General features: G+C 35.9%; 2 protein-coding genes and 2 pseudogenes across 4 annotated transcripts; all 4 read right to left on the minus strand.

Annotated features, from left to right (window-relative positions):
• Window positions 1-32: 32 nt before the first annotated feature.
• Window positions 33-3,919, minus strand: LOC120162088 (annotated as a pseudogene).
• Window positions 3,920-5,452: 1,533 nt separating this feature from the next.
• On the minus strand, window positions 5,453-6,374 carry LOC120162098 (annotated as a pseudogene).
• A 1,113-nt stretch (window positions 6,375-7,487) lies between these two features.
• On the minus strand, window positions 7,488-15,137 carry LOC120162133. The gene is made up of 14 exons (XM_039172315.1): window positions 12,289-15,137; window positions 12,074-12,202; window positions 11,800-11,991; window positions 11,655-11,707; window positions 11,267-11,546; window positions 10,999-11,122; window positions 10,621-10,920; window positions 9,688-9,884; window positions 9,362-9,577; window positions 8,959-9,234; window positions 8,721-8,868; window positions 8,494-8,627; window positions 8,282-8,368; window positions 7,488-8,201 (listed from the first exon to the last, which is right to left on the minus strand). The coding sequence occupies exons 1-14, from the start codon at window positions 14,878-14,880 to the stop codon at window positions 8,115-8,117; spliced, it is 4,815 nt and encodes a 1,604-aa protein (XP_039028246.1). The 5' UTR covers window positions 14,881-15,137; the 3' UTR covers window positions 7,488-8,114.
• Window positions 15,138-16,833: 1,696 nt separating this feature from the next.
• On the minus strand, window positions 16,834-21,127 carry LOC120162145 (pentatricopeptide repeat-containing protein At1g18900-like). Of its 3 annotated transcripts, XM_039172323.1 has the most exons (3): window positions 21,034-21,108; window positions 20,226-20,389; window positions 16,834-19,701 (listed from the first exon to the last, which is right to left on the minus strand). In XM_039172323.1, the coding sequence occupies exons 2-3, from the start codon at window positions 20,295-20,297 to the stop codon at window positions 17,122-17,124; spliced, it is 2,652 nt and encodes an 883-aa protein (XP_039028254.1). In that variant the 5' UTR covers window positions 20,298-20,389; window positions 21,034-21,108; the 3' UTR covers window positions 16,834-17,121. The 3 variants fall into 3 exon arrangements, with proteins under 3 accessions (XP_039028254.1, XP_039028264.1, XP_039028258.1); XM_039172333.1 differs by lacking the exon at window positions 20,226-20,389 and having other exon boundaries at window positions 16,835-19,710; window positions 21,034-21,090; XM_039172327.1 differs by lacking the exon at window positions 20,226-20,389 and having other exon boundaries at window positions 16,836-19,701; window positions 21,034-21,127.
• Window positions 21,128-25,094: the final 3,967 nt, after the last annotated feature.

Below are 25,094 nucleotides of genomic sequence, written 5' to 3' on the forward strand. Positions count from 1 at the left end.
AACTAGGAAGATCAGAAATCTGACATGAGAAAAAAACTGCAACACGACACAACATGAAGTGTGTCCCTTGACAACACAGCAACATGGTACGCCGGCACCCAAATATGTTTGTACATGCTTCATTCTGATTGTGCCGGAGCCACTTTTCCTCGACATCTCAACAGTTATAGCAAGTATCAGCTATCGAGTGCACCGAGTGCTTTCATATCTTCCAAAATGCGTGTACGAGTCATCATACTCGGTGCCTTGGAGCTGAAGATGTGCAGGTGTATTCTTGCTTCACAATGGTAGGAGCTAGAGTCTTGGCTGCCGCTGTTGTCATGGTTGAGATTGAAGGCTTTTGTTTTGCTTTTGGGGCAGCATCTCCTCCTTACTCTAACTGATGCAGGGACCTAAAACCAACACATACTCAGGCAGTCATTTTCTAGAGTTACGGCAATATATCATGTCCACATATAAATATCAAAGCACCATAAAACTAGCAATGGGAAGTAACTTACCATAGCCGTAAGTTCCGGCTGGGTGCTGAGCCAGTGGTCGCTAATACAGTAGGTGCAGCAGATTAACGTATGATGGTTTCTGTTGTAAGGGTGGTCGATGTGCAGAATTATAATCATCTATTGCAGTAGGGGGAGGACCGGACGGAAGTGGTGGTCTCATCATTGGTGGAGGTCCTGGTGGAGGGCCCAAAGGTGGTCTGTGCATCAAGGGGACCATTATTCCAGGAGGAGCTCGACCAGGAAGTCTACTAGCAACAAAGGTGCCTGCATGTCTGGAAGTGCTACTGGAGGGAATCGTGATATTCCAGGTGGTATAATCAGGCTGTAGAACTGGGACCATGGAAGGTCCAGGCACCGGAGGTTGTTCCTGGGAGGCGGTGGGGGTGGTGGAACCATTTTAGGAACCTTTTCATCGTTGGATGGTGATTAGCATCAGATTCTGATGAACCACCTTCAGACTGGTTAATTGCCAATTTAGGGGGCATTCCAAGTAGGCACCTAATGACCACACAGAGAGATTACACTTTGAAGCAAGCAACTAATTCTGAACTACTACGAAATTATTTGTTCCCTGCATTTGGACCAACCTAAGATCTTTATGGATAAGAACTTTGGAGTTCCTAACTTCGATCACTCGAAATAAGCTAAATCCATGATACATTTTCAAGGCAGAAAGCATATCCAGAGCATGAAGAAGAAGAGCTTACCTGAGACGGTTCGTTGGAGGTTGAGTCATCTGATGGTAAAGATATTTGTCCCCTTCATTTCCACTAGTGCCCGGGGGGTGGCATAGACTGTGGAAGGGAGGAGGTGGAGGTAGTGGAGGGCGAACTGTAACTTGCTCTTTAGGTGGGGAACCAGGTGGTGGTGGTGGACCAGGGGGAGGAGGCAACGGAATGCCCAAGTTTCCCATGGCAGGCTTAGGTGGCATTGGAGGTGGGGGTGTAGAGCAAGAAGCAGGTGCAACAGATACGTCTCCCGTGTTCGATTCAATGGTATCTGGCAAAGGAGGGTGGAGGTGGTATAGCTGCAGAAGTATCCTCTGAGTCAGTCTGTGAAGATGAAGCACCAGACAAGGGAATTCTAGGTCCTGAAGGCCAAAACAAAAGCAGAATAAAGGCATGGGAGAGAGACAGTGTGTGTGTGTGTGTAAAACCAGCTTAATTATTTAAGTCAGAAGCGCAGGAAAGAGAACTGTGTTACAGAAGAAAACAAATCAAAGAGGAAGTTACTATACCTATTGATGATTTATACATAGGTGGTTTTCCAGGTGGTGGAGCCCCTGTGGGATTCAGAGTAGGATGATAATAAACAGAGTCCTGCAGATAAGGAGAAAAAAGAATAGTAAAAATTCCACTCCAAGAAAGCAGGCGTCAAAATATAAAAGTATAAGTAAACCGTCTGATTCAGATCATACTTCAGGTTTAGGATGCTTCGCTCTCTCATCTTCTTCCGCAGTTGTCCTTCTCTGAGGAGGTCCCAAGTGACTGTAGCAGCGATAAATTGGTAAATGAGAACTTTTGAATATGATACGACAGAAGCATAAAGGAACATGTCATAAAGAGAATTGTCTATTTACCTGAACATAACAGGGGTCTCACCCTTCTCCTTCATCTTGTCTTCATATTCCTGTGCAAGGGAGTAATGAATAGTATGGTTATCTCGTGCAAACAACTAATTCTAATAACAAGAAGAAAAAATGAAAAGCCGGTAATTATTTCTTCAGAAAAAGGTTAAAGTCATTAATAATTTAAATTATTACCTTTCTCTTTCTTTAAGACAAGGTTAAGTGTGTCTTCAAGTTGTCTCTTCTTGTGTTTTCTTGCTTTGTCTAAAGCACCTTCAGCCTCTGTAATATAACTAAACAAAATTATTCAATATAAATGGCAGTCCGTCAGACAGTAAATTAAAAAATTAAAATTTACTAAAGAAATGACCAAATATACTAGTGAGAACAAGGTGAACTACGGAGGCAAAAGGCTAAGTACAGGAATACATTTTTCAAACCACTTACAATACCCAATTCCGCCTTTCTTCAAATAAATAGAATGGAAGGAAGAAAGAAAAGAGAGAAGAAAACTTGCGTAGGTAGTTGTTAAGTCAATATTGTAATGTAAAAGATAAACATATTTTCATTGAGATTGCCATCTAGGAAAAGGGAAAACAAATTGTTTTCCATCTTTATGCTGCATCCAATATAATAATAATTTCATCAAAGGAAGATGTACAGCAAAATATCCAAACTCGACTTAAAAAAAATAAAAAAATGGAAACCTAAAGAAACTGATATTTTCTCAACTTGTTTTGAAAACTATGTTCTTCACAGTAGTTAAGAAATGGTTAATTCCAAGCTCAAGAAAATGACTAAATGCCACAAAGATAGTTACAGAAACCTCGTCAAAAGGAAAGCAAAAATAGAGTACAAAATCAAGCTAGCAATTAAGGTTTGTTTAGTCCTCTACGTTAGTCCTAAGATTTCCTGATCAAAGGGGAAAATTAGGTACATTCCAAATTAAATTTTCTAATTGCAAAGCAAAACAATCACCAATAAGCTCTGCTCATTTCAATAAAGTGCTAATTTGCATCTAAACAGATACTAAATCATCAATCAAAATATCAAACATGAAACATCATAATAATAGAACGACTTACTCATCATTTCTAACTTGTCAATCTGCTCCTTGATTGCATGCGGATCCTTCTTCAGAATCCCTACCTCTCTCACCTTCTTCCTTTCCTTCTTGTTCTGTTGGAATAAGCACGTTAAAAACTATAAAAACATAAAAATATACAAATATTGCAAGCTGAAACAATTACTTATATTTACAAATTCGGTTCCAAATGGATAGAATTATGCAACTTATCACGTTTTTAATCTTTTGTGAAGCTTCAAAAGCTTATTTAAGACGAATATTAACATTGAAGCCAATAATTTCCCTAGATTTCAACACTGTTCTTCGTAAATTCATTTATTTAGGTAAAAAAACAAAGTTCTTCAAATTAGGTGAAATCGTTTTGAATTTCTTTTTATCCAAACAATAAATTAGGGCAAAACGAGAGGCGAAATTGATTTTTTTTAAATAAAACAAAGAACTAAGCATCATCGAAGTAAATAATAAAAAGGAAATAAGAAACCCTAAAAATAAACGGAACGGAGTAGGAACTTTTTACCCGTTTCAGTTCTTTCTTACGGAGCTCCTTGCGATAGGAGTCCGTAGGGTTCATCACTTTGCCTCCCTTTGTCGTCTTCATCTTCTCTTCCTCTTCAAACTTCTTCTGCCAATTTTCTCAAATTCTTTAGGGTTTTTTTTCTGAATTTTTTTATGGTTATCAAATCGCAAGTACGTCCTTCAGTTTCAGTAGACCGAGAGGGAAAAACAAAAGAAAAAAAGAATTATAACGACGATCGGCAATGCAAATCTCTCATTGGTGTTGGGAGAAGTGAGTATTTATAATCTTTATTCGATGTTTTATTATCTGTATGCAATTCCGTTTTATCCTTGGGCCAAGGTTTTTCTTTGGAAAATAATATTTGGGCCATGAAATTTTACACATTTTTAACCAAAGCCCAAGCTCAGTCGGACAACTCGTTTTAAAAGTCGGCGGTGATATTTGGAGTTATTAAACTAGGATTATATTATCAATCGGTCTTAATAAATTGTGTGAATATTAATATTATAAATTAAGTAAATTAGATTAAAATACTATTTTTATAATATTTGTTTACTTTTATTTGAATTAATCATTCAATTAGTCAAGTATTTGTGATTATATCAAAAAAAATAATTCATTATAATGAAGATTTATTCTTTATCTTTCATATATATATTAGAATTTATGGTTCTCTTTTAATACAAATTGAAGAAATGACCATCTAGCTCAGTTGGTAGAGCACAAGGTTCTTAACCTTGAGGTCGTGTGATCGAGTCCCATAGAGGGTATTTCATAATTTGGAGGTCTCCTACGGAAGCTACTCTTAACCTAGTGTTGGGGGCAGCCTACTATCTTATCTCCCCCTTACCCCATTACATATGGGAACAAGGGACAACCATTTTAATACAAATTGAACCTAATATCTCATTAGGACTATAATGTGTCTTATCACAATTTTCATAATTAATTGGAAACATAATTCTATGTATTAGTTTTTAATTAATTTTAATTTTCATAAACGTTGATTTTATTGTCAATATGACATTATTTTACGTTTACTTATTGTATATATAAACAATTATATTTATTTAATGTAAAGATAACTAAAGTAATTTGTTTTTATAAACATAAATAATTGAAGGGAAAAAATCAAATTATCTCATGAAACAAAGCACAAAGCACATGTGTAATATTGAAGTTCATGACATGATCATGAAGAGTGAGCTACTCTTTGAAGCACAATCTGGCCATAAAACTTTCTTGTCCTGATGAACAACGCGAACGCGACTAGGGATCCGACGAAATCAACCAATGCCATGATGAAAAACGAAAGCATGAAACGCCGAGTACCGTAGCAAGATTTATTTTCGCCGGCCGTCACCTTGTCGTAAATATACCCGATGATCCTCACCGAGAAAATGTTACAAGTAAATATATTAATAGGTAAAAAAATATAATTCGTTAATATTTAATATAGTAGATGTTGCTATTTATGTAACATCATCTCATCGTATAATGAATGGATATAAAAATCTTACGTGTAATAAACAAATTCTTATATTCTGTAGGTGAATGGATATAAAAAATTACCAATGACATATAAATTAATTATTTACAATAAAGATAGATTTATTTTTTCTTCAAAAATTCATTTTGCAGTACTTTTCCCCCCAAAATCCGTAGATTTTTTTTTTGTTCTCAACCTTTTTTAACTAAAAAAATTGTAACCTCTTATTTCAAGCGCAAAAATGAAAAAAAAAAAGCTCAATATTATGAAAATAAATTGATATATCTAATTTATAGGAGGAAAAAAAAGAGTAAAAATAAAAGAATGTAAGTTGTTTTCATCAGTTGACACTGGTGAGACCGAAGCAAGCAGCAGCACTCTTCAATTCATTCTCTGCAACACGTTCAATTGTTTGTGTTGTCTCTTTTCCTGATCCTTCACAACTGCTGCACCATCAAAATCACAAATTAATCATGTTCGATAAATGAATGCTCGTGAGCTTCTTTGGTATCGATATAAGATTGTCTGTCGTCGATAGTATCGAAGAAAGGATGAATCTCATCGTAATCATGAACAACTTCTTGTTGCATAACTAATGGTTCTGAATTAGGAACCAGCAGTTGAGATTGAATCGCCATTAAAATGATCGTTCTCATTGCTGCTGCCATTGGCAAGAGGATGAGGGTGTTGAACCCACAAGGAATTATTACTGTCACGATACGAATTCTGCATCGACATGCCGAGTTCTAACTGCGAGGCCACATCGTCGGGCATAGAGGAAACCCGATGATGCAGATGATATTGCCTGCACATCTCGAGCTGCGCGAGCACGGCGTGGAACTCTTCTTCGAGCAGCTGAATTTGATAATTAAGCTGATTTATCACGCCCAAACAACCGTACACGGGGAACCTATCTCGAACTTTGGCTTGGTATTTAATCGATCGCATGGCCTCGGCGTGCTGCGAGGGGTCCAAACTCCTAAGAATATTAAGGATGTTACTTACGCCGAACAGTTTGTGTGCGTTCTGGAAAATTTTGGTTTGGTCGGCCGGGAAATACGGAGCGAGGAGACATTCGGGAGTTTGTGTGCGTTCTGGAAAACTTTGGTTTGGTCGGCCGGGAAATACGGAGCGAGGAGACATTCGGAGATGCACTTCCGCCGTTGGTACTTGCATGCGGCGCAGGCACTGGCGGCGCCACCCTTGAGAGTCATGATCGCATAATAACAATTAAGATGGAGGAGAAGCCATTGATGAAATGGGAAAGAACTGAGGATTAGGTTGTTGAAACTGAAAGGGGGTTTGACCTGAAAAGGTCTGATATGAGCGGATTTGCTGGGTGAAGACATGACTGAGTAAAACAGAGAGAAGATGAAAGGCGTATTGATTTAGGGAAGCTTCCAGAGATTTCCAAGTGTTAGGGGACAAATATTGAGGAATCCAGGGAGAGAGAGTTTTACTAATTTCAAGGGGTTGCCTTAGCCTTTGCTTTGGTCTTTGCATTAACCGTTGTACCAAAGTTTTACCTATATTACTACTACATGTTTCAAATCTATAATTATTTGAGTAAAATACACAAATGGGCATTGAAATAACTTTTTTATCACTAAAATTTTGAAAGTTAGAAAATGATCATTATACTTATTAATTGTTATAAAATAATCATTGCATAAATTTTGAGGATCATTTTATAACACTTTGATAAGCTTTAATGATTGTACTAGTTTGATAAAATTTAATGACCATTTTGTAATAATTTAATAAGTTTAATAATCATTTTATAACCCCTAAAAAGTTAATGGCAAAAAATCATTTTAATAGCTTAGTGACCACTTTTGCAATTTACCCATCGTTATTGATCTACCAATTGGTCCTTGAACTTTACAATTTTTGTACTTAAAAAGCTTTTGTTGATCATTTTTGTACCTAAACTAGTAAAAACTCCTCAAATCAGTACATGAAATTCTCAACAATCAATCATCTTTCTTGCGGGATATTGACCGGTTTAAATAATGATACGTTAAATATCATGTACCACAACCTAACTGATTGTTAAAGTGCAACGTTAATACCCTGGACCAGTTTGAAAATTGAGATATTTTACTTTTTCTGCGATAATACTGATCATCCATATAATTTTTTGTTTGTTTGTTTGTTTTAGATTGTTGATTTTTTTTTCTCAATTTAAGAGCAACGTTATGTTATAAAATGATCATTAGATTTATTAATTACAAAATAATCATTAAAATTATAAAAACTTATTACTATATAAAAAGATGATTTCAACATATATACACACACACTTCAATACAGCAACAACACCATGATAACAAAATTTTAATGTAAGCTGGAATATCAAGAGTTGAATACCCTAATGTAAATCCATTCTTAGACATCTTCAGAATATATATTAGGGGATAATATTCGAACAAAGAAAAATAAACATCTAGAACAGTTCCCAAATCTGATAACTCCCCCGCTTATAATTGCTATATATATCCTCCTACCAATGATCCTTGCAGCACTACATTCAATGATATGCCGTAGTCAAGGCCACCCCATCATTTAATTCTTCGGCTTTTTTTTCCCCTCCGTCGACCAGAGCCACCTTATCGGGAAGTTCCATAGTACCAAAAAAAACTAAACTCGAAATTTTAAAGAAAATTCTTTGTTACGACATTTCTTCCCTTAAAATGATTCACTTTCTCCTACAAAAAACTCGAATGATTCCCAAAATTCTCTTCCCCCACCCCGCTTTTTAATATCACAACTTCGGATTTTCTAACTAAACATCTCAAACTTCCTCACGAACCGATTTCGCATATTTTTACAGTATAAACTGCAATGCGACTACGAACAACACCTCACACCACTTTTAGGCCATCCAATGCCAAAACCCATGTTAAACTCATCTGGTGTATCAAATAATATAACAAGATTCAACATAAATTTGTTTAGTTTACAGCTTCGAAGAAAAGAACCTGTGGTTGCAAGTGCCCCCGTTCGCACATCATAAGAACATCGGCCCATCCACCAATTACCTGAACATCAGAAAACAGTTCACAGTACTGGATGACATGACATGGAAATTGGAATACATTGTAATGAAAAACAAACTTACCTTGACAGTTTTGTCATCATACATAATCCATCTTTCGTGATCATGACTATAGGCGAAACAATGGTAATGTTGCCCATAATAGCAAACCTGAGAGTTAAAAATCAAACCTTACAAACTGTCCAATAATCACACCTATTTCTGCATTTTGAAACTTTCATTCGAATATAAAAATCATACGCTGGTGGAGAGGGAAATAGAGTGCACATACGTACCACTGAGACTAAGTTATGCTTGTTTTTGGGATCTAGTCCACGATAAAGCACACTAATATCTATGACATTATTTAAGGCAGACAGTGTTGCTGCTATGTCATCGGCACCTTCACATGTATTCTGCCAACCAAGAACTGCAAGACCAAAAATGATAAAAGCATTAAAAGTATAAACCAGTGACTACCGAGTAACGAAGCATAACTTCGTTTAGTAACTTCAAGCACAACCTGTTGTGAAAACATGCGGTGGATTTGAGAGAATGTGATGGACATAGTTGAGCTTCCCACAGCCTCCGGCCTCTGGATCACAAGCTAACTGATGGTTCATCTCTACAAGATTTAAAAGCTCATCAAAGGAGCTTTCGGCACACATAACCTGAATGGTAAACAAAAGTTTTTTAGGGAGAACCAAGAAAGAAAATTGTTCAATTCTAGATTTTTTTCTTCTTCTGCAAAGGATCGATACCTTCACTGTTCGAAGTGCACTGGCATTTATATTATGAAAGAATGTAGTGTATTTCAAATGTCTGGACTCCAGACCACAACTGTAGCAATTCATTCGTTCAAAAATATCCATTCCAAAAAGAGAATGCACTATACAAGTACTGTTCCCACAATCCCATGAGCCCGTGCAGTTGCTGTCCATAGAACCAGCATCAGAAACACTCGAACCAGAAGTAAAAGACTGATGAAGGCAATCAAATATTACAGCCAATACTTCAGAAGCATCATTCATTTGGGCCTGTAATTGCTACTGTTTTGTCAGAACTTTCAAACATAGACATCCATCTAAAATCATAATTATGGGTATTGATTGGATAGGGATACTAACAATTAGAAAGGTGATGTCGAATAAAAACTGAACTTACCTCTTGGAAAAAGTTACTATCTGGATACAAGTTGCTAAGGGCTATTCTAAGTGATGTAGGGGCAACAGGTTCTCTCCGCACATCACTAGATGCAATGTTCAGGGCGGTGAAAATTTCATACAGTGCACAGACAACACATGGATCTCCCACGTGAGCATGATTTGATGCTGATTTCCGCAAGAATTCATCACGAAATTGTCTCAAGTGCCACAATGACTGCAGTTAATACCAAAGGCAGCAAATGATTAGAAAGGGGCTACATATAAGGCCAAGTCCAAGGACGGTGGGCTGAAAGAGACCATGAATCACAATACAAGAAAACCAACCTGTATAATAACATTCAGAAAGCAATTGTATTCGCCAACTTCATTCAGCAGACCTGTACCAAACACATCAGTTTCATTCAAACCTTCACTGGAGACCTCATTAGCTGAGACACCTTGGTTTTTTACATCCAAAGGTACCCTTTGTACCGTTCTCGAACTTGAAGACAAGGGCAATCTCTGTCGCGCTTGGTATGTGTCTGAAAAATGATATAAACACAAGGTTAGAGAGCTGCTGATGCAGTCAGTCAATCCACTCGATTGAAGATTAGGAACTTAACACCAAGACCATGTTTAAGTGCACAGCTTCCCAGCTAAGCTGCAATCAATTATAAAGAACACACAACCAAACCTTACCACAGTAAGGAATACATATATTACAAAAACTGCAAGTCCATTTTATATGAGTGAAACTTATTTCAGCACATATCGAAGTGTGTATACATGTGAGAATATTCATGCAACTCCACAATAGACCGCCAAATACCAGAACACTCTCTAGCATTGAGCCAAAACTATCAAGCTAAATAAAAATGCATAACTAACTAGGCAGTTTGGTGTCCAAATTTTTTTTGCACATTAGCCAATCAGATTAAGGACATCAATACTTGACCTTTGTAACAAATACTCAGGCAAAGAAGTATTGCTGTCTCCACAAAACTGCAGAAAAGCATTATTGACTGCAAAATATTCCTTAAATAGATAGATTAAACAGAAAATTTTCTTTTAACAAGAAAAAATTCATTAGTGAAATCATTTTAAAGTCTGTTCAAAAGATGCTACTGTGAAAATCGGTGCCCAGAAAATTTACCAAACATCCACTGAAACAGTTCTTTTATGTTCACCAAGTTCGTGTGACGTGTCAAAACAACAAATACCAATCACAAACTAGTAAGAACGATAAGCATGAAAATGTAAATGCAGTAAAAACATTACCAAGGCTTTGGCGAACGGCCTTCTTAAGGTCTGCTTGGAACCTTTCTTCATCATCTTCCTCAGCTTGCAGTTGTCTTAAAGTCTTTGTACCACCTTCCCCAGGGCCACCATCAACATATCGAACTTGCTCTTCCACATTGCTATGAGAGCTTCTAACTTGAATGTTTTGGCTTTCAAATGACAGGAGTTGATCCTTTCCATCAAGAAATTTGTTGTTACCCTTATGCTGTCTACCCTTTCTTCCTGTCCATTGCTCACTAGGAAGCAAACCATCTTTCGGGACTGCGCCATTAGGTAGTCCTATATAATGTAAAAAGATTATCTCCAGAGTACCATGGGGCAAACTAGCCAATTAAAAAACCTGGTTATGTTGCTAACCTTGTATAAAATTTGCAAGAGTGCCAGATGCATTAGAAGTCACTGGCACAGCTGAACCATTGGCAGTGCTCATTGGTACGCTATCCAAATTGTTTGTGACTATGCTCCTTATTGCCAAATATTGCTGAAAAGAAAGTTTATACAGTTTTCTGATTATCTGATCATGGTACCCATAGAGTTAACAGCATAAAGCACGTCTCGGAACGATAGCATTGATCAACTTCCCATTGCATCATGTATAAAGGAAAGAGAACAACATAATGCTCACCTGAACATCTAGATTACCAGCATCCAAATAAGCATTATGCAATCCATCGGGCGCTTTCTCTTCATATGCCTGAATAGCTCTTTTATTTTGCTCCGCAAGGTGCTTTTGTTTAGCCTCATTCTCAATCTGTCTTTGATACTCCAAAGTCTCCTCAAGCTTTCTTTCCTCTGCTTCAAGTTCTATTTTTCGTCTAAATTCCTCTTCTTTCTGTTTTAAGTCATCAGTATTCACAGAAACTTCAGAATCTAGATGGTTACCATCAGAAGCAACAACCACAGAACTGCAATAAAACATGAATAAAAATGCAGATCAACATTAGACTATGCAAAGAGAAGAATGCTTAATGGATAATGAGAATAAAAGAATGGAAAACAGAAGGGAAATATACACTTTCTCAGCAGTCTCATCATTCAGCATATGAAGCTCATTTACACCAGAAGCCTGAAACAGTAAGAAAAAATTAAACCTGCACCATGGAATATGCAACCAAAGTAACCAGCAGCTGAATCTTAAAAATAAAAAGTAAACCCTACCTTTGAATCCTTGGATTTTCTGAACTCCTTGTTCTTTTTCTTATCCTTAATTTTCTCCTGTGAATATCTAGAATTATCACTTCCTCCTCGAGCACCCTTCTTAGAATCACGTGCAAGCTCTGCCAAGAAAGCTTCTCTCACAGCATCAGATTTCTCAGTGGCATCTTTTTTGGCCTGGTCCTCTAAGTGTGCCTGAATTTTAAAATGATAAATAAATAAATAAAGGGCATATCATGAGCATAATTCACACACACCCAATCAGCTTCATACAAACCCTCAAGTATGATTTCACTAAAGGCAACAGTATTGACTGATAATCATGAGCAGAAACAGGCTCAAGTTTGAGTTCCATCTGCTGCATCCCAGTAACATTTCGCATAATTTGTGCATCAATTTTGCTTAGCTGCTTGACAAAATGAAACAATTAAGAATGGCAGGTTGAGAATCAATTTTTTATATTGAAAATTGCACCTAAAGCAGATGGCAGACCTCTACTGATAATTGTTCCTTCTGTCTCTGAATGGCAACTTCTATGCAGGTGTCCACTTGTTGCAGATAATCCTTGGCTCTCCAGTCATCTTCCCCAGATTCTAAGTCACATAGCTGAGAAGTCAGACCAGCATAAGTATTCTCATAACCAAATTGATTGACATTCAGCGCTTCTGCTTCTTGTAAAACATTTGCTATAGCCTCTAACTCAAATCTACTGCTAAGGAACATAACATCATTCTCGGCCTCAACAAGTTCTTCTCTGCGCTTTCTAAGAACAGATTCATAGCTTCGATGGGCAAATTCAGCGCCGGTCTCCCTCTTCTTACCTTCTTCAAGACAAAGATCCTCTAAAGCCTGCAAAGCTTCCTCATAGCTTATATGGTCACATTTTCTTTCACAGAGACTCTGTAGGTGATAAAACTCCTTCTCCAGAATCTGGAGAATTTCCACTCCTTGCTGTGTTTTCTCTTCTTTCATTTGTATCCATGATGCCAATTGATCCCCACTTGAGTGGCCTGAAAAGGTCCAGGACAACAGAGCATCAGCATCCCGTACAAACTCATTCCCATTGCTACCACAAGAATTTTCCAGGACCGAATCTTCTATTGCTGCATCAGATAATAAATTTTCATCTAGGAGGAGACAAGAAGAATCTTCATTAAGAACAATCTTCTCTTTAACCTCAAGAATCTTAGTAGCACCATTTGCATCATCTGCAGGAGCAGTCTTCTCAGAATATCTAGTCAGGCCACAAGCATGAGATAAGTCCTGCAAGAATTTAAGGATTTTTCTGAGCTGTGTGGCTCCCAGAAAACAGATGCACATGGGAGTTCGATCTACACCATGCTTCAGAAGCTGACAACCAGAAACCAGACTCCGCAACTCATCCATTGTGAACTGTATAACCTTGTTAAGATGGCTCACCGCAAGATACTTATGTCCAATAAGCTGTTCAAATGTAGAATGAATTCTTTCAAGCAACTTGGCACGCTCGGCATCGTCCACTGTTGGCCAACTATCCGCAAGGGGATATGCCATGGAACACTTGTTTTCATCGGATCCTCTGCACTCAATGCTAGAAACTTTGTCATAGTCATTGCCCTCTACACTACCACAATTGTAACTATCCACAAATATTTCCTTCTCAGGCCATGCATCTTTGAAGCAATCATCACACTGCTCATTATAGTTCCCTGAGACAAAATCCTCTGATAACTCTGAAGTCTGGCATTTAGACTGGTCCCCAATCATTTTAGCTGCAGCAGAAATATCCAAAGGCTTCCAAGAACAGTTATGGAGCATCTCTATCCACTCACTATCAATACTCTGTGGCAAAGCGTTCTGCATTTTAGGTATGAGGTTCCCCATATGCTCATGAACAACATGCTGCATGTGAGACTCTGAATCCGCAAACTTTTCACTACACCTACAACAAAGCCAAAAATTCCAAGTCTTTTTAACCTCAGCAAATTCTAAAGCCTCCGATAATACATCACTTGCCAATCCATCTTTCACCAAACCAAAATATGCCTTGAGATCACTAACCCTAATCCTAAGCAGATCTCTCTTCAAACCAATACTCATTGAATTCCAAAATGATCGAACCCAATCTTTCCTTTCAGCTGTAGAAGCAGTCTTCCTCCTCCTCCTACCACTTCCCAAAGGTAAATCCATCCCATTCTTATCACCCTTGCTTTGCAACAGAGGTGAAGAAGAAGCTGCTTCAGATTTCTGCTGCTGCAACAACCTAGCAGCAGCAACTCTAACCTCAATTTCTTTCCTTCTTTCTTCTGGCGTTTTTGTAGCTTTCTTAATCTCATTAGGCCTTCTCGTTTGCACTAGTTGAACCTCCATTGGATCCTCATGTACTCTCCGAACCGGAATTAATCTAAACTTCTCTTCTCCACTCCCTAAGCTCTTCATCCAAGTAGAAATTGAAGCTATATTCGATTTCTGTATCAATGACCTAAGCTCACTTTGCACGTGCAAAATCCTTGCTTCCGCAGTTGGTATTTTCTGTTGAGTTTCTTCTTGTAAGCTTTCTTTAGCGGGATCCACTGGATTCTCAACTGCCAAAGCGCGCTCGCATTCCTGAATCACTTCTTCATACTCTTTTCCATCGTTAGCCGCTTCATATAGCAAATTAGCATAAAAATGAGCAAATTCGATGGAGTTCGGAGATAGTTCTACAGCTTTTTTGGCTGAATCTATCGCGTTCCTGAAATGTCGATGTTTGACATTCTGGTCATCCATGATGGATGCCACTTTCAGGCAGACCGTGCCTTGAACGCGGTGGATTAGAGCAGCGTGAGCCGAGTTCTCGTGACGAGTGCACGACTCTTTCATCAACCGAAGCGCTTTCGTATGGTTGCCACGTCGGAGTGCCGTTAGGGCTCGCTCGCACTCAACCTTAACCAAAGACGATGAAGACGAACCGTCAGATTCAACCGGAACGGCCACTACCTCGATCTTCGTATTATTTTTACTCAAATTATCTTCATCTGCTCCGTTAACAACCTCCACCGGCGCCGGCGCCGGCACAGTCGGCTGTTTGGAACGCGGAGCAGCGTTTTTCTTCTTGTGCCCCATCGATTATTATCTCAATCGAATCAACATGCATAAATCTTTTTTCCCTTTTCGTCCTCTTAATTTATTTCCGGAGAATAGATTGGAAAGGAGTATAGATTGACTTACAGGAAATGTGAGGGACAAAGTTGGAGACTCAAAGGGGACTATAACGGAAAATACCGCCGGCGATGAAACCGGAGCCGAAGAATCGCTGCGACGCCGTCGTCGTCTCTGAGTGCGTGTGACAGCAAAGAGGATGGGAGAGGGTGAGGCTTTGATTTGCGCGAAGCTGAAATGGGGTTAACCAATTTTAATTTATAAATAAATGATAATAACAATAACAACAAATAATTTTATTTTTGGTATTTTTGTGTTTAAAAGAGGAAATATTATAACTATTAGGAAATAAAAATATATATATTTTAGGTATCAAAATGGTTTAATCGATTTGATAATTTTATATTTATGTCATATTTTTATATGACAACTATATTAAAAATATTATATATATCATATGAGACTTTTTAACTATTATATTATATTTTAATTTTAAAATCAAAACACTCAACGTTATTTAGAAGGGAAATGTGGGAAATAATAGAAAATAAAATTGTGGAGAAAGGTAAAGGTTTCCATACGTACCAACCAACCAAGGGTAGGTGTAAGTAATATATACTTTAAAAAATAAATAAAAATCAAAGGAAAGATGAATGATTAAATAAAAGAAAAATATATAAAATAAAAAGAGCATTTCAATATATTTTTATTTTTTCCATTTTATCTAAAGAAGTGTTAATCGTATATATAAACGAGTTATATATCAAACGAAAAATGAATGGTTAATTCCTTCAGTAAATATTAAATATTATAGTTTAAATGTTAAGTAAATTATTAAAATTAAACATTAATCGGTCACTTCAATATAATAAAATTATTAAAATATTCAAATCACTTATTTGAAGTGAACATATGGCATACACATGGATAATAGATTAATAAAATCATATATGTATTCAGATAATATGAGATATATTCAGATTAATAAAATCATATCTCGCATTTTTCTACTAGTTCCGCCCACAATTTTCTACTAGGCACAAGTTTAGTATTTATATTACAAATAATAAAGAAAATCATATTACAGGCATATAATCATTTAGACAACGTAGTTGGTATAAGTTTGTTTTTTAATGGGAAAAATGACATCTTAAATTTAATTATTTGTCGTAAAATAAAATAAAATCTCAAGTTATGGGTGATGTTTACTTGCAACTGAAAAGGGAAAGTGATGTTTCATTGTCAATTTATAAAACAATCTAAAAATCTATAAAAGAAAACAAATTATATAGATCTTGGAACTGTATATTATGCATGTTTTTGATCTGTGTACTGAAACTGTAAATTATTAAAAATAAAATGTTAACACAAGTGGAAAATTAAAGTAAATTTGTATATGATTCATATTTGAATTTGGTCTTTTATATGTTATCCATGTATTTCTTTGTTTAGTTGGATTAATTTTTTTGTTACAATCATCTACGTTCGATTAATTGATCGATTAATCTTAATTGAATATTATAGAAGTTCAATATAAGGGCATCTTTCAACTCAATTTAATTCATTTACAACATCAAGATCCGAACTCTTAACCTTGCTCAAAAGGACTATCGTTTCACCCCCACAATATCAATTGATAGTTATTTTTTCTTAACATAATTGTTCACATATAACTAATTGATCGATTAATCCAAATCGTGATATAGATCAAGTTCGCTTTCACCCGTGTATCCAATAAAATAATCTAATATATATTTATATCCAGAAATATATGTGTTTATGTATACACAATTCTTAGCTTTAGTTAGAGTGCTTCATTAAGTTTGCGAACCGAACCATAGGCAGTAACCATGTGATTGACAAATTAAGCAATTTAAACTCACCTCGGTTCTCAGATTGCCCCGTCCGGCCATTGACGGCACTCGTATTGCTGCGGCATCGACAGCCTACAATCAGCATAGCATCCAAACCAGAGTAAATGGAAAAGGTTAAAATCATCATAGATTGAAACTTAGAGATGGAAGATGGAGAAGCTGTTTGCAAATGCCCTGTTAAGTTAGATCATGTACATAAAATATATCCTGCTGCTCAATCACCGATCAGTAGCACTTGGATCCGATATCGGGTTTGAATTTTCAATCAGAAAGCTTATGTAAACTGTAAGAAAAATGAAGAGGCTACATGTATGCTACGGCTGACCACAAACTACAGCAAATGCATCCGCTCAGCATATGATTGAAGTAACCATCTGTTAAGAGACTCTCCGCACCCTACAAAACACCCGGAATTGCCATTCTCGGTGAAAAACGGAAAGCTAAATATGTTAAGAAGATCCTGAACAGCTTGTCGCACGAGCGATGATCCGGTAACCCTGCTCCGCCTGCCCCATCCAGTCACTATGTCGATCCTACTAGGACTGATTCCAGAAACCAGCATTTGCTGGCGAAACCAGGCGAGTGTCCTAGACAATGCTGTTACGGCAGTACCATCCGACATCACATGTAGGTTGATCAGCCAATAACATGAGCTTTTCTCTCTAACAGCATCGGGATACACATTCTTCTCTGCAGCTACCTCCCAAACAGATCCAGCCTCCTCCTTGAGCCCTGATTTGTGAAGAAAATCCACAACGGCATCCACCAGCCCCCTCTTGCTTTCTCTATCCTCACTGTGCATCATATCCAAGAACTTGTTCGCATGATCCCGCACATTTCGACCATCAGGTCCCGCTGAAGGCATACTTATCAGAAACATATGTGCAGGATGACCCGTGACAGCCAAGAGCTGACAACAAATCCTCATATCATATGGTGACCCAGCCTCTGTACAATAACTCAGGAGCAAGGTATAGGTTTGCAAAGAAGGATTCAAACCCAAATCCACCATGCTTTGCAGCAAGTTATAAGCATCTGACAGCTTGTGTACCCTAAGGAAAGCACTGAGCAAAGAATTGTAAGTAGGAACATTGGGGAGCAGCCCTGCTTGTAGCATGGACTGATACCATTGCCAAGCCTTCTCAATATTACCGGCCTTACCCCATAAGTCAACCAGCAGGCCATAAACAGGTTCATCAGACACCCAGTTTTTCCTTTTCAATACACCAAAAATTGCTTCTGCTTCATCCAGATATTCACAGTGTCCAAGCACCTCCATTACTATGCTGTATGTGACCTTGTCAGGTTCAAATCCAGCATTCTGCATATCACGATAAAGCTTTAAAGCACTGTCATAGTTCCTTGCCTTTGCATGCAAAGCGATCATGATGTTGTAGGTGACTAGATTAGGAACAAAACCTTGATCGACCATCCCACGAAATAACCTGTCAGCAGCTGGCAAGTGACCAGCCTTTCCAAGACAGTTGATTATCACACTATAAGTGAATGTATCAGGAGAAAGGCCAACTGCTTGCATTTTGTGGTATAAGTCCATGGCAACATCAAGAAACCCAGCTTTGGCATGGATATCAATAAGAGTACAATATGTGACACGATCAGGTTCACAACCTATTCCCTGCATTTTATTGAACACATTGATAGCTTCGTTCAAGTAGTTTGCACGTCCATCACTATGAATAAGACGATTGTATGTCACAACATTCGGCTGACAATCATCGTTCACCATCTGGTCAAGCAATCCATTTATCGACCCAAACTGCCTTGCCCGACCAAGGATACCCACCATGGTGGTGTATGTATGACCATCATGCTTGAATCCATCCTTGTTTTTCAGCCAATTGAAAAAGCCAAGAGCAACTGAAGGATCTGGTATTTGCTTTAGAACTTGGTTAGCTTGATATGCATCCATTGAAAGGTTGAGATTTTCAAGAGCCTGCTCAGCAGCAGGGCCCCACTTCAGCTGTTGCAATATCTGCGATACAGCTTCCACCACATGCCCAGTGCCTCCTAGAGATCTGGTCGTAGAGACTCCAGTTGCCATTTTCATGTCTCTAAAGGATTTCCTGAAACCATCCACTCCAGAATCTGAAACCTTTTCACTTGAAGGTATTACATTGGAACTAAAATTTGACATGAAACGATGGGATTGAGCTTTCAATCTCTGTGGTATAGCCTTCCTCCTATCATAAGTATTTGCAGAACTACTATGAGTTTCTGATGAATCCACAATTTCAGCATTTGAAACAAGCTTGTAACCTGTAACAAAATTGGATTTTTTGCCTCTATCTTTTGTACCAAGGTAGCTGACAGTTGATTTTTCCCCTGATGCTATTCCACATGACGGTTTTGGATTGACTTGGGCAAAGTTCTCTCTTTTGACAGGCTTAAAAGATGGAGATTTTATATTTGGAAGAGTCCTTGTCGATTCAACCACACAGTGTCTAGGTGAGCTTAATATAGAACCCCCATCAGACAAAGGAAGTTTATAACTCATCAGATCGGACAAGAATGACACAGCTTCAATGCCAGCTTTAACAAAATGATCAGAAATGGTAGGTGATGCATGTTCATCGTGTTGAACAGCATTAGTGCTGTGAGCAGAATTTACAATGTTAGATCTACTCAAAGGAATAGCCTGAGAAACAAGTTGTGGTGCTCTCTCGGTTTCATAAGAATCAACATCGTGGGGTGCAGTCCCTAACTTCAGAGCTCCCGTAGCTGAGGATTTGGACAAAGCTTCATTTCCTATGTTCTGCCTTCTTGAAACACAAGTCTCATCCTCAGGGCAGGTGCATGAATTTCCATCTGCAGAAGTACCTCGTGAGCCACTAAATAGAAATGACCTTGCACCATTGGACAGGTTACCAATATGCTTTGCTCGTAACATGATCTGCACAGACAATAAGATTTTTCAAGAAATGTTTAACCCCCATAACTAAACCAATATTAAAAGTGCCGATTATACAAAGACACGACACTAAGCCAAACCAAAGGAAAAGAGGATAATCTACATCTTTACTACAAAAGGAATAGTTTTTACAAGCCACTAAATGCAAGCTAATTATATTTATGAATATCATACGGAGAATAATAAATCCAGCAATGTCATTTGATGTCTTCACTAACATCTGGAAAAGTAATAAAATAGGTTATACATCATAGAGAATGAGATTTCATCGCATCTAAACATCGTATAGCACTTCTGCCTCAAAATATTCATATGAATGACAATCACAATAAATCAAAAACTCCAAACTATAACACAGAATAAACAAAGAGCTTGTTGCTTATAAGAGTTTTTCTACTGTATGTTTCAAAAGGAATTTTCAGCTCTAACCCTCTCTATCAAATACAAAAGGGAGCAATCCATGTGCCTACAACATTTTAATCACCAATATCAACAATTATGGATACCTTATCTACACTCCGCACCCATAGAAGAATAGCTTTCCCCGAATGATAAAGAACCGATCCAAGAGGTGACATTCACAAGCTTATTATGAGACAGATGAACATAAATAGCCGAAAAGAATGACAAGTGCAGTTATACTATGCAAAAAGTGACTCCTTTTCTTTCCCTGTCAAAAGAAATAATCCATTAATTTCCATTCACTGAAAACCAAACATAGAGTGCTCTATGTTTTCAATCTCCAAAAACAGTACAAAATTAATACGAAACGCTCTGATCAACCGAAAGTAAGAATTTCTTGAACTAGCCTTTCACCTCTTTTAGCAAGCAATTCTCAATGCACCTTAGCATTAAACAAAGGAAAGGTATACTCTAAATAACAACAAAATCATTCACCAGAAAATAAATCAATCAAGTGCTACAAAATAGCTTAAATTAACACCACCAAGTGCTCTCTTTTTACAGCACTAAATCCCTCTAAAAAAGCCATTATTATTGCTAGTGCTTTCTTTTCCTTCGACTAATCTCCTAAATCCCCAATGCTTCTGATAACCAAAACCATCATGTTTTTTCTTCTTCGCCACCTTTAAAACACTCACTTAAAACTCAAAATATAATGAACCAACAAAGCCTATGTGCTTAATCATCGAATAAAGAAAGAAAAAGAGTACCCATCAGTCGATAAACCATGTAGGTGTTGAAAAAATGGTGCAATATAGAAGCAAAAGAGCTGAAACCAAGTAAAGAATGAGATCGATATAACGCAAAAATAACAACGAAAAGATCAAAGTTTATGATAAGATAAATAGATACCTGAGAACGGAGTTGAAAATTCTGGGTTTGTTTCAGAGAGAGCGATGGAGGCGGCTCTCTTCTTCCCTTTCTCTTTGTTGTCAACCCTCTTTTTTTCCCAAGCGAATTGGGAGTCGCTGTGACGGTAGCTGTTTGTTGCAGCCTTAACCTTTCGGCTTAATTATCCATGTAGTTCCAAACTATATGATTTTTTGTATTTTGGTACCTAATATTTTTACACATACATAAACTATTATTTGATTCGATTATTCGAAAATTATAAAAAAATTGACATTGTCAACTAAGAACGTGAGGCAAATACATCATCAATGCCATATGTATGATGTTATTAGCCTATATTTTTAGGTAAATCGAGACATAATGATAATTTAAATTACAAAATAAATATTAAAATGAAAAAAATGTATAATTTAAGGATTAAGTCGTCGGTGATTTTAGATGATTTTATCAAAGTGTTGAATATACTGTGGCAGATGCAAGATTTATTCAGGATAGACATGTGTCTATTTTAGAATTCGAATTTCTTTATATTAGTTATTCATTGTACTATTGATATTCACTTTAAAATTTTATATGTGCCACTCATTCGGTGGAAGAAATAATATATATATATATATAGTCTGAGGTAAAATAATATATATTTAGAATTATTTTTAGTCATTGACTACGTTCATATATTTGTAAGTGTAACTTCTTGAACTCGTGATTTTAAAGGAGAACAACACTCCTTTAACTACTAAGATCATTTTATAGATTAAATATAAAAATATATATTTAAATGCTTAAAAATAATATTTTTTAGGTGAATTACAAAAATTAATATTTGATCAACAACAGAATTTATTTCTGATGTAAATGGAAATTCTGGGCCTTATTGAGCCATCTAGGGCTCCCCCACCCCATTCAAATACATTGCAATGGCTAGTTCGGCCCAGCATTTTTCATTCCCCCCATTATTCTTTTAGAAATAGAATAATTTAAAACAATTAAAAACACAATATAACCTTTTCATTATTTAATTTTAATTATTCTCTTAATTTGGACATTAAGAACACCTTAAATCCAGGTATAAAGTAAGGTTTTAAATTGAAAACTGTGAAAGCTGAAAATAAAGGTTGGAATGTTAGTAATATTATTGTTCCATGGCGTGGATTATGGGTAGGGGTGTATTCGGTTTAGTTCGGTTTTTTATCAAAAATTGAACCGAACTAAAATAAACGGTTTTTTTAAATTTAAACCGAAATCAAAACCGAATGATTAAAAAATCGAAAGAACCGAAATCGGTTTTTTCGATTCTATTCGGTTTTTAAACGGTTCGGGTTTTTCGATTCAGTTCGGTTTTTCGGTTTTTCAATGAAAAAATCACTTGAAATTATAATTTTTTTTTGAAAAAAATGCCTATTCGGTTTAATATAGAACAAATGGGTTCCATATGAAACAAATGGATTTCATATGAAAAACCCAAACTGAATCAAATCAAAATAATTAAGACTTTAAACCGAACTAAAAACTGAATCGTATAATATCAAATCGAACCGAACCATTTTACTCGATTCGTATTGATTTTTCTATTTTCACGATTTTGTTACTCATCCTAAATATGGGGTAGGACAAGCTTGCAAAGAGGAGTGAAAAGGTTAATTTTTGTATAACTTTTATTTCCAACATAATGATGGAGGTCATCATCTATGCCTACTTTTCTCTTTTACTTCATGGGGTCTACTAATTATCCTATAAAGTCCCCCTACATTAAGGGGACTCCTCATCATTGCTTTCTGAGGTTAAACTTAAATATAAATGTAAAGTAGATAATTTTTTCTTAAAAATAAAATTTTATTGTATTACATTTATGATGGAATCATAAAATCATTTTAAAAGTAATATAAATATAATTTATTAATATAAATAAATCAATGAAATTGATAGGAAAAAAGAATTTATAAAAAATATAATAAAATATTAAATTATTGAATTAAATTATAAAAACAATAAATTTGTTGTTAAAAATAGAATTTGATATTACATTAAATAGGTTACAGTGATTAAGTTTAATAAGAATTTATTGGATATTAATTTTAAAATATTATAAGAATTAAATTGGTGGTCGAAATAATTAAATCATTAATTTTTACTTAATCAATTGAATCATCTTTACGATAATGATTGAATGAAAAATTATATACAAAATACATAAGCGTTTAGATCGATTGAACCATCTATTGTCGGTTTAACAATATTTTTGTATTGACAAAGGATATTCCGACATAACTTGGGATAAAAACAATTATTGGGCGGTGTCGGGTGAGTAAGTAGAATGTTGTTATCTCTTGAAGTTTTAGATTTTAGTTTTTACGAACTCAAATACTTGGGTTGCGCCATCGGAGCAAACGTGGTTGATTTCTCACCATTGATTCATCTTTATGGGTTTGGAAATTAATTTATGAGCTCAACTTTTAGTTGAGTTGAGTGTTGCCCAACAACAAAATAATACCTATAGAAATTGAGAGTGAACTTTAACTAAAAGATGTTGACAAAATAAATCAAACTATATCGATAATAATAAAAAGATTAATTTTTTAAAAAAATTAAGTTTGATTTATAACGTTTGTAAAGTGTGTATTACTAATAATTGAAAAATATTTTAAATATATACTATCTTGTAATCACCTTGAATTATTAAAAAAATTAAAAGTGGTTGATTTAGCTCTATATTTAATTATAGAGTTAATTGCACTACATGTCTCTAAATTACAACCCTCTTTCTAAATTACTCCATAAACTTTTGAATATTTTAATTTCATCCTCAAATTATTTCTCACATTTTAAATTGATCCCGAACTTCTGAATATTCTAAATTCATCTCCAAACCATGAAATTCAATCTAAATTGGTCCTCAAACTTTTGGATGTCACAATAACATCCTCTTAAATCATTCAGAAGTTCGGTGATGAAAATGGAGCATTCAAAATTTGAGGACCAATATAGAATGAGGGTTATGATATGATGAAGAATCTGGAATGTTTAAAAGTCTATAGACCAATTTAGAATAGTAGCCATATTTAGGGGTGAGATTATAATGTTTAAAAGTTTAGAGACCAAATTATAATAAAGTCATAGTTCAAGAATGTGTGATACAATTAACTCTTAATTTTAAAATAGATTAATCACCCACACTATTAAAAAATAATTAAAAACTAAAATTTAATCAAAATACTATTTAGCTAACCATTAGCAATTTTAGTTTTTTTAATAGTCTAAGAGAATAGTTTCACTTAAATAGTTTGTAATTTTATTTTTCGGGGGGAAAGTGGTATAATAATTTGTGTTGACTTTGATGGTTGGGATATTGACTTTGTGCCTCTTATTTGGTAGAGAGGGCTGGTTGATTAGGATAGCTAACCAAGCTGAGCTAAGCCAAGCTGGTATTTTGGTGAGTGCTTCAAATCTTCAGTCCTCATCTTGACCATGTCTCCACCTACTTTTTCCAACCCCAATTGCCCATGGCCTGCCGTCCCTCTGTTAATTCTAAGCAAATCCTCCCTAAATCCACACCTTTTTTTTATCTCGGTCAAATGCTTCTACGAGTCCCTGGACTATACATAAGTTGTGAGTTTAGTTTTTGTCTTCTGATATGGTTATTTGTAGTCCTTGTATTTTTAAATCATGAGATTTAATTTCTGACCTAAACAGTAGTTGTTTTATAAATTAAGTCAAATTCTGTTAGTATCCTTATATTATTTGTAAGTTATATATTTAGCTCATGTCTTTCAAATTTATCATTCTAAATCTTAGTGATTTAGTCATATTGTTCGTGTATTATATCATTTGGATCATGATTAGAATTTTAAAATTCAAAAAATGCAAAGATCAAATTTTGTAAAATTAAGATACAAGGACTAAATTTACAATTTATATATAACACAAATACTAATGACGGAATTCAACTTTTTATTTTTTTTACAATATCAATTATTATTTTGCGCATTTTAGAATATTTTTTTCTTTTTCCTTTTTAGCGGATGTCTCATGGACGGCATCCTTAATATACGGCTAAAAAATGC

The sequence above is a fragment of the Hibiscus syriacus genome, unplaced genomic scaffold, assembly GCF_006381635.1.
Source record: "Hibiscus syriacus cultivar Baekdansim isolate YM2019G1 unplaced genomic scaffold, ASM638163v2 tig00002889_pilon, whole genome shotgun sequence".
In the NCBI taxonomy this organism is placed as follows: domain Eukaryota; kingdom Viridiplantae; phylum Streptophyta; class Magnoliopsida; order Malvales; family Malvaceae; genus Hibiscus; species Hibiscus syriacus.